This window comes from Callionymus lyra, chromosome 1 (assembly GCF_982586985.1).
Source record: "Callionymus lyra chromosome 1, fCalLyr1.hap1.1, whole genome shotgun sequence".
Taxonomy (NCBI): domain Eukaryota; kingdom Metazoa; phylum Chordata; class Actinopteri; order Syngnathiformes; family Callionymidae; genus Callionymus; species Callionymus lyra.
This window is the reverse complement of record NC_141818.1, coordinates 30,120,199-30,134,183: the sequence shown is the minus strand read 5'-3', so window position 1 is coordinate 30,134,183 and position 13,985 is coordinate 30,120,199. Positions and strand designations below refer to the sequence as shown.

The 13,985-nt window shown below is 38.5% G+C and overlaps 1 protein-coding gene across 4 annotated transcripts in view; it reads left to right on the top strand.

Annotated features, from left to right (window-relative positions):
• Positions 1-708: 708 nt before the first annotated feature.
• rptor (regulatory associated protein of MTOR, complex 1) overlaps positions 709-13,985 on the top strand; it is a 114,450-nt gene continuing 101,173 nt past the window's right edge. For 2 of the 4 annotated variants that reach the window (XM_087800766.1, XM_087800741.1), the window contains exons 1-2: positions 710-1,326; positions 3,227-3,401. In XM_087800766.1, coding sequence (XP_087656892.1) covers positions 3,234-3,401 — 168 coding nt within the window. In that variant the 5' untranslated portion in view covers positions 710-1,326; positions 3,227-3,233. Of the gene's footprint in view, positions 1,327-3,226; positions 3,402-13,985 lie in introns of all 4 variants that reach the window. The other 2 variants (XM_087800757.1, XM_087800749.1) reach the window with 2 other exon arrangements.

The following is a 13,985-nucleotide window of genomic DNA, read 5'->3' as shown; positions in this document are numbered from 1 at the left end:
TGCTACTTTTGATGGATGCAGCTATCAGAGGAAGTGATTTAGGTTCCAGCACAGCACACAGAATAGAAGAAGTCACACCCGTGTTCACCTAGATACTAAATCAGCTAAAGTCCACTAACTTGGCACTAATGATGGCACTGTTCCAGCATGGCTGCCAATAATAAACAAATGAATGGGGAATGCATTATTCATTATGGGAAATTAAAGCCCTATTTATAGTCATTTTGAAAGCTTTGTATCCAAACTTTTGGATTCTTCTGTGATTTGGATACAAATGGAATAAAAAATCATGGTAAAACAAGACATTTTACTACTAAAGTGAATATGGCGCTGGAAAAAAAGGAATGTCTTTCTGTGTGTTTCAGATTAAAAGACAGAAGTCTTACAATAAAGCTATGTGTTATCATCATGTAAAATCGTATTGCACTGAGAATTCTATTAAAAGAAGACAACAATGTGAGTAAATTATGTTTTATTTATTTGAGAAATTCATTACACAAAATATGAGGTTCTGGAACATTTGAATTTACAACTATTAATTTCTGTTGACTTTAAAGTACATACATGGATAGAAAAAGAAAACGTTTCTCCATTTGACAATTAAATATAAATATGTTTTTTTCAGGTCCTTTGGTAGGATCTCCATTCTTTTATTTTATTAGATATTTAATACGTCTTTTTTTTTTAACTCCCCACCCACTCTATTGTTTAACGAAATATGACCAGCATCATTATTTTATACTGTACTGACCACAAAAAAACGTTTATAACCAACACTGGCAAAAACGTTTTTTTTATTTATTTTAAATTGATTTATGTATATACCATTTGTTTAAATCGAGTTTTACCCAACGAATCACCGGCGCAAAAAAAAAAAAAAATCTGTGTTTACACTGGGAGTGATGACGTCACCTGACAGCTCCGCCGTGCTAACGGTGCATTCTGGGTTCAACTCAAGATGGCGGCGCCCTTGTCGAAGTGCTGAAGAAGTGCCTCCGGTATTCATACTTGAAATTCTTAGGCATTTTTCGGAAAAATCTTCGACTCGCGCTTCCTCGCAGCACCGTCCAGGGGAAGTCCACCGAAGCCAGGCGTGTCTGTGACCGGGATTCTGTGTAGAGATGGGCCTAGTGTTCCACCGCCTCCCACAGCGAGGGCTCCACTGCTAGTGCAGCCGCGGAGACGCTTCCCTCTCGGCTTGGACGCCTTCCACCTTCTCTACCGGCTCTGGACGCTGCCGTACAACTTTCTCGCCAGGATAGTGTCCGCCATCGTCCGGAGGCGGAGAGGTCCCCCTGCTCGTGCGGCTAACACTACAGAACCGAGGTGTGCACATATCTTCCCGCTGTGACTGCGACACTCGTGGGACACATGCACCTGAACGCACCATGTGTTTAAGGGACAGCAGAGAGTCTAAGGAGCAGTTCAGGCTCCACCGGTGACAACAGTCGAGCTGTCAACTTAGCCGCGCTAGCTTAGCTCCTCCTGGAGCATTTGTCTGTGGCTCAGTATCCATATGTCAGCCTAGTGTAGGCATGTGTGTAAACGTTCAAAGATGAATTCATTTATTTAGTGTAATCTAGAAGTTATTGTTAAGACGATACCAGTCATATAGCTATCATTTTCCTGTGATAAATATTAAGGAAGTTATGAGGGATCAATAAAGTTATATCTATCTCTATCTTTATCTATATATAGATATATATATCTATATCTGTCAATATCAATCATAACTCAAAATGAACTGATTTCTGGTCATTTAAGTCAATTGAGTTCAATCTTTTAGTTGAGACCTTTTTGTTAAACCCGACTTTCAAAAACTACGACTTTGCTCAATATTTACTACATTTAAAAAAAGGTTTGTATCATTGGAAGCTTGCTAAACACAGAAACGGAATGAGCAGTTTATAAATTGTAATTAATTCTGTAATAATGGTGTCAATGAACGTTCAAGTAGAAAACAATTGGCTCTAAAATATGCATAGAAAAAAATCTAATTAATATTCCAGATAAGTTGTTTAAATATGTATACTGTTTATTTAAACAACTTGTACTTGAGTGTACGTATAAATATACACGTGTATATACATACATACCCATATATAGCATGGTTCTCGTCGGCGCCATTCAGCGTAGAGGCCCCTATGCTGTGATTTCGATCCCCCACAGTGTGAGTTGGGCCCAGACGCTGTGTCTCAAGCGGCGTAGGGGGGATTTTCTCCCTTATTTCACAAAATGTGGCCCTCAAAATTCAGGATATGGTGTTTCAGAGTGTTACAAATTCCAAATTGCCAGAGGGTTGAGGTTCCCCAGGACCGCCCCTACAGTACTCGCACCATGCACAGGTCAAACGATGGACAGGTCCCCATGCGCTGTTAAAATTACTCCAGTATAAGTTGTTTAAATATAAAATAATGGAAACACAAAGCACACTTCTGGTCTATTGAATTGATTAAATTCATGAAATTGGTGTCGGAAGTGACGGAAAATGTTTACCTTGTTTTTACCATGGATCAAGTCAATTTAGATAACTGGATAGATGGATAGAATCTTATTGATCACTCTGGGAAATTCCTTTGGCACAATTCATGTGGCCAGCAATACTTTAAACACATATCCAAGTCCAACATGCTGATTCCAAAAAGTAAAATAAAACATATTGGTAATTTTTAGTAGGGCTGTATACTGGCAAGAACCTGTCTATACGATACGTTTAACAATACAGGCGCAACGATATGAAGTATTGCGATTTTGCAATACTGTAGGAACGAGGATATATGTGTAGTATTGTCTAGTACTTTCCTCGAGTGTTGAAGAATTTACAGACCACATGACTCTTGACAAAGTCGTCACTACTTTAATTTGTTTTTAAACTAAAATATGTTCAACATCCGCTTTAAAGGTTGCAGGAGTCTAATGTATCCTCTCGTCCTCAGTCATAACTGGGATCCTGCGGGGCGTTAACATTCATTTAGCTGCAGAATGACAGATGCCATTTCATGGCCAGAAGTTTGATAGCAAATACAGAAAAAATGGACAAAAGCTGTGAATATTTGAATTTTAATTGCTTCTGAAATACTTACTTTATGACTTTGACTAGCAATGTTAAAAGTTGTTCATAGGAGCTGCCTCAGTAATTGATGTACTGTTCCAAGTATTTATAGGCTAAATATCATATGCATGTCTCATATGTAGTACAGTAAATACGTTCTTTCTCTTTGTACAGCTCCGAAATGAAAATGGACACAGACTTGGTTCATCTGCCAGTCGCTGGGCTGTCGGATGACGAGGAGGCCGACATGAATGATTGGAAGCTTCCTCTTACCTTCATGAAGAAACGACATTCAGAGAAGATCGAAGGTTCAAAAGCTTTAGCGCAGAGCTGGAGGATGAAGGACCGGGTACGTCTTGCGTCTTATTAAGATACTTTTGATGCAATGCAAAAGTAAACTCTGAATATATTACAGAAAATGAATAATCCCTGTCTTAGAATCATCTTTGTTGTTCTCAAGCTTGCCTGGATTTATAGTTAACTAGTAATTCCATGATGTTAATTATTTTTTTCCATTAAGTTATATTGATATAATGAGTGAAAATACATGTAGGAGAGTAAGTAAGTAAGTAAGTAATATTTATTTATATAGCGCTTTTCGAGACCAGGGTCACAAAGCGCTTAAACAATCAAAACAATACTCAAAAAAGTACATACTTTAAAGATCAAGATAATACTGAGAACACAACAGGAGTTCGAGAAATTCAAGGAAAAGCCTGAACAAATAGAAACGTCTTAAGATGTTTCTTAAAGGAGTCAGTAGACTCCATCAAGCGCAAAGAGAGAGGAAGATCGTTCCAAAGCTTAGGAGCAACAGCCTGAAAAGATTTCTCTCCTCTGGTCCTGAGCTGTTTCTTTTGTAGTGTAGACCCCTCGTTCTTTGCATCAGGATGGTCTCTGTGTGTTTTGCTTAAACTCTTCAGTACTTGTCTATTTTTGGTAATGACACTGTGTCAGGTTAATACAATTCTTAAGAAATAAAAGGTCTTAAAATTGAATACATTTTAATTAGACAGTAAGGGAGCCAACGTTGACAATTTATTTACACACATGTAACAAAAGCTTGGAGATTAAATGTCGGCTAATGTGTTGATTGAAGTGTGTCTTAAATAGATGGTGGACTCTATTGTATCATCAGTGTCTGTTTGTACAAAACCCTCTTTTCATTTAAATATTTACGTTAGAAAATGTTCTTAAGCCCCGCCCACTGTAAAAGATGAAAATCTTGTTGACCACACAAACAAAATTCTTGTAGACCTATTTCAAATTAGTACTTAATTATAGCCAACATTACAGAAACCTCACAGAACCTAATTTACCAAAAAAATGTTTGTCAAATATTGTGCACTTAAAAATTCTTTAATAAAAATGTTTAAAAGGTTATCATAAAAACCTAATGTTTTTACTCAGTTTTCACTCACGAACTGATTTCATGTGGTACTTGATTCTCAAAAATCTGTCAAAGTTGGTCAACTTCGAAGTTGCTCTGGGAGTCACTGTATTATTACTCATCGCTTTTTGTAGTTTTACTACATTAATTAATGCAAGAACATTTTAAACTCTGTTGAGGTACAATAAACAAGTATAGAAATACTGTAGAACTGTTGTACTTGAGTATGTACATTGTATCCTTTAACAACCATTCATTAAAAAAGCTCGTACTTGGTGTCAATAAAGTTTCAAAAGTTTTCGAAGCCACAGCTGAGCCGTATTACTGTGATGAATAGGAACTTATATACTCATTTACATATTGTGATACTTTCTATAAATTCCACTGGACATTTCTTAAATAATAATAATAATTAGGGCTGCATGATGTATGGAAAAAATATCGAAAACATGTGCGATAATATACATTTTTTTGTTGAATAAATTAAGCATTTCTTAAATGCACACTTCGACCAATCACTCATTTCTTTCAACCTCCTTTAATAAAACAACATATTGTAAGAACTTTTCATCTCATCTCAGTTGTTTTCTCATAAGATTGTGGAACTACCAAACAAGTGTAAACCTGTCCGTCTTCGCCGTATGCCAATGAGCTAAGTTGTTAGCGTCATTTATAAACTGTTATGTGTGCGTGTTCAAGGAGGTGGATTTATTATTGATTTGGTGATATCGCGACGCGCCGGCGGCTGCTCTCTGATGTCACTCAGTTTGGCTGGAAACTGAAGAAAGTCTCGCGAAACTGAGCGTTATTAGTGATATTTTTCTACGATCATGTCGGCACTGAAGCGCAGAAATAAACGAAAGGGAAATATTGCATCGTTTTCCTTCTCTATACCCTCGGACCCCCCCACAGTACACGTGGCTACATTTTTAGGTGACAGAAAAAAATATTGCAATAATATCTATCGCAATTAGAGACGCCAATATCAAATATTGCACTTATTTCCAATATCCTGCAGCCCTAATAATAATATTAAAATAATAGTCATTTTTATACTTTTTCAGTGACTTCCTGTTTTATATTTGTGCAGAAGCATATTTTAATGTTTAAGCTACATTGTTTCTTCATTGTTGTGCAATGCTTTGTCTCGAATGTGTTGCGGTAAATACAAGGAAACGAAATTGACTACCACAGACATTTAGCCAAAAGTTGTCCTGATTTAACATCCGTTTCCCCCACTTATAATGTCTTTCTATTGTTCTTTTTGATCGCTTCAACTATTGATCAGTTTAATATCTCTCTTTAGCTCTTGATGTATTAACCAGGATCGGAGCAGCGCTGCAGGGTAGATGACGAGGAACTGTAGCTCATCATTAATAGTACAGATTTGTCAGAAGACGCTGCAGGCGACCACTCCACAGTGAAACCCGATAGTTTGCGCATCGGCTCTCGTATACTGCCGTTTGATCCGCGGCCCGACTGTTTCACTTCCTCTCGACTATAAGCGCGTGGTCATGATGGCTCAAGTTATGCAGTCCCATAAAACCTGCATAATTTACACAAATGAAGGAATCGCGCCACCACTGCAGGGAACAGTGATTAGAAGTCTTACACTTAATACTTAAGTCTTACTTTTCCGCTTCCGGTGAGCCTTTGATCGGCTGCTTGAAACGTGAGCTCCTGCAATAATTGCCAAAAACAGTCGTTTTAACGACTACTTGTCCGGATATTATGCTCATATCACTTAAGATATGTCTCAAGCATCTCGGATCTATGATCGTGATGCTCTTTTCAACATCAGAGAGTCGATGGAGGACTTCACTCGCGACCGTTACCAACGTCCGGTGAACGTGTTTCCGGCTCCGCTTCTCATCGACTCGGACTCTGTGGAATATCGTTTGATCTCTCGAGTACCGGGCGATTTCCACAAGGGATCGAGTCGGGCTGGAGTACAGGTCAGGATGAGACGCGCAGTCGCGATCGCTCGGAACAACTCTGACGTCATCGAACGTCATCGGTGTTTGATCGACATCCCTCTCACTGTGTGTGACGACACATCAGCGCTGCCGTCTGTCCAGACCTCAACGAAAGGTGGTAAGATTTTTTCATTTCCTCTCTTTAATTCGACTTTTACAACCGAGTTGAACTTCAGTGACAGCTGGTACCCACGTGACCGCTGTTCGCTTCAAAAGATCCCGCTCTGCGCGCCTGTCAGTGACGCGGCGTCGTCAGTGACGTCATCGGTGCTGAATGTGGGACTTCTTAATGTTCGCTCCATTACTAATAAGTCCTTTATTCTTAATGATCTTTTCACAAGAGTTAATTTGGATTTATTATGTCTTTCTGAGACTTGGCAGAGAGAGGAAGAGTTTATTCATCTGAACGAACTCTGTCCAGTAGGGAGCGCTGTCCTGGGGAAGCCTCGCCTCTCTGGTCGTGGAGGAGGTCTTGCTACTGTTTTTAGGGAGAGTTGTTCTTGCAAAGTGATTCAGACACAGGAATTCACTTCTTTTGAGTCTCAGATGATCTTGGTTGGTTCTACAAGACCTTTCTATTGTGTGTCAATCTACCGTCCGCCTGGTCCTGCGGCGATGTTCTTGAAAGACTTTAGTGACTTCTTATCTTCCATTATTCAGATGGAATCTGTTCTTATTCTTGGAGACTTTAATCTTCATGTTGATGACGTCACATCTTGTTCTGCTAAAGAACTTTTAACTTTAACAGAAGCCTTTAATTTTGAGCAACATGTTTCTGAACCCACTCATCAAAAAGGCCACATTTTAGACTTAGTTTTTACTCTTGGCCTGAACATTTCTAATGTATCTGTACATGATGTCCATCTGAGTGATCATTCTCTTGTCTTGTTCAACCTGGACTTCATCCCTGAACCTAAGCCTTTGAAAGTTAGGTCTCAGAGGCGTGTCATCTCAGCCGATACTGCAGACAGTTTTTCTGCTATGTTTGACCGTCTTTCCTTTGATGACTGTCCAGATGTGGACAGTTTGATTCACTGTTTTACTGATCATTGTGTTGAAATACTAGATCAAGTGGCACCTGTTAAATCGAACTTGAAAATTCAGAAAAAACGGTGCCCTTGGACAAATGAAGATCTCCTGAGTCTGAGGAGACTTTGTCGAAAGACTGAGCGTCTCTGGAAGTCTACTAAACTTGAGGTGCACAGACTTCACCTCAGGGATCTGTTGACTTCTTACAATGAGATGGTAGAAACTGCTAGATCTGATTACATCAGAAAACTGGTAGCAGCAAATAGGAAAAACCCCAAAGTTTTGTTTGACACGATTAATTCTCTCGTGTCTCCTGCTCCTCAAATCACCCCTGTCTTCTGTGAAACTGACAGCAATGCATTGTTGAGATTTTTCATTGACAAAATTAAATTGATCAAAGAGAAAATCTCTCCCCCTTTGTTGGGAACCCCTACTGTCTCTGAGCCCATCTCCTCCTCTTGGTCATCCTTCTCTGCTGTATCTTTGGGTGATATTTCAGCACTAGTGAACAAGATGAAACCCTCCTCTTGCTCAGATGACGTCCTTCCTTGTAGGCTTTTTATCAAAGTATTTGATGTAATTGGCCCCTGGGTTACCAATATGGTGAACCTCTCCCTTTCCACAGGGGTTTTTCCCAATGCATTTAAACATGCCATTGTGGAGCCTCTGCTCAAAAAACCAGGCTTAGACCCAACTGACCTCAGTAATTTCAGACCTATTTCTAAGCTCCCTTTCTTGTCCAAGATCTTGGAGAAGGTGGTGTCCGAGCAGCTGTCTTTGTTCTTGGATCAGAGCGACATCCATGAGAAGTTTCAGTCTGGCTTCCGTAAACATCACTCTACGGAGACAGCTTTATTGAAAGTGTCCAGTGACATCATGATGTCGGCTGACTCTGGTAAATTCACTGTTCTGGTTCTCTTGGATCTGTCGTCAGCCTTTGACACAGTTGATCACCAGATCCTGCTGAGAAGACTAAGGGATGAAGTGGGACTGTCTGGGTCTGTGTTAGAATGGTTCTCATCTTACCTTTCTGGGCGCAGTTTTAGTGTATCTGCCAATCAAATGAGGTCTGAATCGGCAGATCTGTTGTGTGGAGTCCCTCAAGGTTCTGTTCTGGGTCCTTTATTGTTTTTGCTGTACTTGATTCCCCTTGGTAAAATCATTCAGAGATTTCCAGATGTTTCTTATCACATTTTTGCTGATGACATCCAGCTCTACTGCTCTTTTGACCCAACTGAGCCCCAAAGGCTGAACAGCTTAGTCAATTGTTTGCTAGAAATCAAACAATGGCTGAGTGAAAACACTTTACAGCTTAATGTGGACAAAACTGAAACTCTGGTGATTGCTCCTGATGATACGATTCCAGGGTTGAGTCAGTACTTGGGTGACTTAGGTCAGTCTGTCAAACTGAGCCTGAGAAACCTGGGTGTTGTATTTGATAAAGACATGTCTCTTGTTCAACACTGTAGAAAACTGACCAGAAACTGTTTCCTTCAACTGAGAAAAATCTCTAAACTTAGGAAAATGCTGTCACAACATGATCTGGAGCTTGTAATCCATGCGTTTGTTTCTTCTCGTCTGGACTATTGTAACAGTTTGTTTTCATGTCTTAACAAGAAGGAGCTGTCTCGCCTGCAGTTGATTCAGAACTCTGCAGCGAGAATTCTGACCCGCTCTAGTAGAAGAACTCACATTTCTCCGGTCCTTAAAACTCTTCACTGGCTTCCAGTTTCTTTCAGGATCAACTTTAAAATTCTGGTTCTTACTTTCAGATCTATTCATGGTCAGGCTCCTCCTTACATCACTGATCTGATCCAGCCTTACACCCCAGCTCGGGCTCTGAGGTCTGTGGATCAGAATCTACTTATGGTTCCACGCACACGGCTCAGGACCAGAGGAGAGAAATCTTTTCAGGCTGTTGCTCCTAAGCTTTGGAACAATCTTCCTCTCTCTTTGCGCTTGATGGAGTCTACTGACTCCTTTAAGAAACATCTTAAGACGTTTCTATTTGTGCAGGCTTTTCCTTGAATTTCTCGAACTCCTGTGTTGTTCTCGGTGTTGTCTTGATCTTTGAAGTATGTACTGTTTTGAGTATTTTTTGATTGTTAAAGCGCTTTGTGACCCTGGTCTCGAAAAGCGCTATATAAATTAATATTACTTACTTACCTTTACTCAATGCAGTCGTTCAAATCAGAGACACTGTATAACTGACATTTTCAGGCCGTTGACCCCCATTTGCCCACTTTTTTTTCTGCACATTCTATTGGATCCGAGCATTTAAAAAAAAACCTGATATCTCTCGACACTTTAACTTAATGAGCACAGACTAACATATCACACACATGTATGCACTGAGCATCCATTTAAACTCATTCATTTTTTAAATGCTTTATGTTTTAAAATGAAGCCACATCATTTGAAAGATGAATTATTTCACAGTTAGCGATGTAACTGCAGAAGTTTAATGTGATGGTTAATGTGACTTTGCGATTAGTTACAGTTATCATTGTTATTTTTTACAAAGTGCTGTAAATGTTCAAAAAGTACTTTAAGACGCTGATGCTTTGACATTGTTTTATTGGACAAAAAAAAAAGTGTGTCTTTAGAACAACACACATTATGTAAAATAAAAAAACAGTCTTCACGGCTTTAAAATCAATTGGGTTTTTCCAACTAAATTAACACTTTTCTTTTAAAGCAATGTGTTTTATTGAGTTTCTACATCAATCAATCAATAAAGCTAAACGGTGTCTGTAGATAAAACAGAATCAGAAGAACATTTACATTTTTTTAAATGAACGATATATTGCTGTCTAGCCTCAGCGGAGAAATAAGATGAATAAATCCAGTTAACAAAGCCTTTGCAAATGAAGTCCGTCCCGATCCCACTCACTCCTCTCAGAGTCTCTATCTCGCTTCTACTCTACATTGATCAAAATGATGAGTCATCAATAAGGCAGAGTGTACACATTCAAACTAAGACAAGTGGGCTTTACTGACCGTTCTTCGCACCATTAGCGACACACAACTCATGTTTCTACTTCATTAGGCAGCACACGGGTTTTCTAGCGAATGTACAAATGTTTTTTTATGAAGTACCAGGTCTCATTGGATGCATTGATTTTTTTATCACCCCTGAGTCACAGGGGAGTGTTTTGTGTAGTTTGTATTCCTTTTTGTGATTATGAGTTTTAAATGGATTTGTTTCATCTGCTAATTCTATTCAGCACTCGTGGGATCTAGTACATAGACTACTGACTTCTTTTGACCAGTGACTAAATTGTACACATTTCTGTTCAAAAAAGCAAAGTAAAAAACTGAGATTATTATTACTTTATAAACTTGACTGCTTTAACTCCTATTTTACTCTCCAGAGGAAAAGTAAAAGGGCAACAATGTGTCCATGACTACTGTTGCTCAAGGGTAACTGACTATTCCCAGAGGATAGTTGCTAGTTGTATTGTTATTTATTGCAGAGAGCAGATGAAACCCAATCAGAAGTCATAGATTGTCACAATAGGCTGTACTCTGGGTTAAATAACTGTGTCTCAAATTGCATACTTGCGTACTTCAACTTAGTATTTTAAGTGCATAAGTGCGTCTCAATTCTTAGTATGTGAAATGTAGTGCTCCATGCACACCAAATTATCACTAAAACGCCCACAAAACTGAGTAAGGATCGATGGACACTTTCTACCCTAAACGGCCCCCATCTTAGTGATGTTGATGTTGTAAACGGAAGTTACGTCATATATATATATAAATATATATATATAAATATACTTACAGGTGCATTTTGAGCCAGCAGTAGGAGGGTGACACGTCTTCGGTGTTGATACCGGCGTAAATATACCTCGCCAATATTTAGTTTCTCACATTTCTTGATCCAAACAAAACGTGCTGCCAGCAGGTGTCGATAGTGTTCCTACAGCTGGTTGAAATCATCGTTAAATAGTAGTAGAAGAAGAAGCTGTCGCGTCATTTCCTGTTAGTGTGTAGCAGCAGTGTTTGATTTGAGACATTCTATCTGTTGAGAATTTTTTACTAGTTAGTACGTACACTATCCTGATGCATACTAACCACCAGTGCACTAAGAGAAGTATGTGATTTCAGACACAGCACTAGATTGAAGAGGATCGAAAGAAACCCTGGAGTTCTGTATGGTATAAATGCGTTGGATGACTTTTTATTCTAAAGATGTATAAATATAAAAAGATCCTTCAGAGGGATCAATACATTTTTATCTATCTATCTATGTAAAGGGGGATTTATACTATTTCAGTTTTTTAGGTTTACCATACATACCATTTTGGTCTGGTGTTCTTTAAAATACTATAAAGTTGTTACTATTCAATTGACTGAAAATTGCCATGTGCACTAATTCTTTGGTCTCATGTTGCTTACCTGATATATTCATTTTCTTTAAGTTTTTAACATGTTTGTTTACGTGTTGTGTGTGCATTTGCTGTTCAACCCTCCAAATATATTTTTGCCTTTATCATGTCGTGCTTGTTTAACTCGGCTCATTGCCTTGTAGGTGTTCGCCCACGCCAACCGGTCATGTTGCATTTCCCGCCCACGTTCTTCACGTCCAGCTCTTATTATTTCATGGAGTTCACTTGAATCTGGAGTTGTTGTTGTTGTTGTGGTGGTGATCAAAAATCAATACCCATTCTAAATGTATTAACATATTCCTTGAGTATATTTTTGTCTATATTATGAAAAATAAATCCAAAACGAGGGACTGGATTGTGTGAAGTTCAGAATAACAATGACCTGGATGGATAATAATCCATATACAGGGTGTTCAGATGTTATATCTTGAAACCAATGTAGGAAGTTAACTTTTCAAGTTTTTTTCTTTTTTACTGACATTTGCAATCTCAGTTTAGCACATGACTTCTAATCTAGGAGTTTCCTCAATATTGTTGTGTGTTTAAATACATGAAATCTACTATTTGAAAAGACTAAGTTTTGAATAAAAATTCATTTTTCAAAACAAAAAACACTGAGCCTTTATGTGTCCAACACACATGAAAATAATAAACCATCTTCCACGGTTCAAGTGTAAGGTAATTCAATTGTATTGTATTTAATTATGTTCTTTATGGATGGGGGCATGTGAGCAGCAGTTCGATGCCGTATGAGTGAATGGATTCATTTCATTTAAAACCTTCACAAATCCAAATGTAACTGAGTTCTGCTGTTTATCTCCTTGTTAACCGGCCTTAACTTTACTACATGCTACTCAGTCCATTGAAGTCTTGATATATTTAAGATGTAAATGTGGGGAGAATATATATGATGCCCCAAAATAAATAAATAAAGATAGTGAATAAATCTATCAAATAAATACATTTAAAGATTGCAAATTGTGTTGGTTAGCCCCATAAATATCACATGCTGCGTCTCATTTATTAAATGTTTTCTGTAGCTTAAGTCATATCATCTTCATCATGGCGTAAGTTTGCTTCCATGTGCAGTTTCACACTAGATTACTATCAGACTTCATTTGAAGCGAGTTGATAGATGAACTAGTGGAGTTCTACCAACATTGCACTGTGATGATGAAGTGGAAGAGGGAAATACTTTCCGCTGTTTGCGGACAATATTTGCATGCAAGGAATGGGAGGAGTAATTTAAAGCTTCCCGCGCTGGAAGGAAACAAATGAATTCATCAGAGTTGTTTATACAAGGACTATAATTAAGATGGGATCGGAAAAGACGCAGAGCAAATCACCAAACGGAGTGACGGCACTCCCAGTTTTCTCTATTGATGGTGGAAAGATTTACTGTTTCCCCAACAACTAGGTTTCATTCCAAGGGTAATTAAACGGTTCATGAGAAATTGACCACGATCAGGATCAGTGCTGGTGCATTGAAATGTAAACTGTATTTTTCTAAACCTGAGCGAAAACCTCTGCGAGAGTCATGCAGGACAGAGACAATCTTTTTTTTTTTCTATTATTGTTATCTAAATTTGAAAGAGTGAGTCTTCAAAATCCTTTATTTAATTAAATCTCTGAAAACTTTGATTGCATTTGAACCAGAAGAACTCGTGGAAGTTGATATTTTATTTCTGGATTCCATGTCTCGGCTTTGAGGAGCTGTGATCCCATTTTTTGCAATCTGTTTGCCCAAGTTGAAGTCTGTGTTGCACGGGCAAATGGCGTCGTTTTTGGCGCATGAAGTGAAACAGTCGGGCTGTGGATCTATGTCGCATATGATGGTTTTGACTCGCCACACTTTTTCACTTAATCCACAAGAAAAATCCTTTTTGTTGATTTTTTTTTTACACTCTGTTCTATATAGTTTATTATATTTTAGCAAGCAGCAGTCAGGGACTGCTTAACTCTTTGTCTTTGTACAAGATATCAGTACATGGGCTTTGAGTATCGGCCGATAATGATCCGATACCGTTGTTAAAATTTGCACTTTTTGTTGCCCTAGTGTGAAATAACAGGTCATGCTTCCAATAAAAACACAAGTGACTACATATGGAATAGCAAAGTTGAATTTTCAGAACAAAGAAAATACT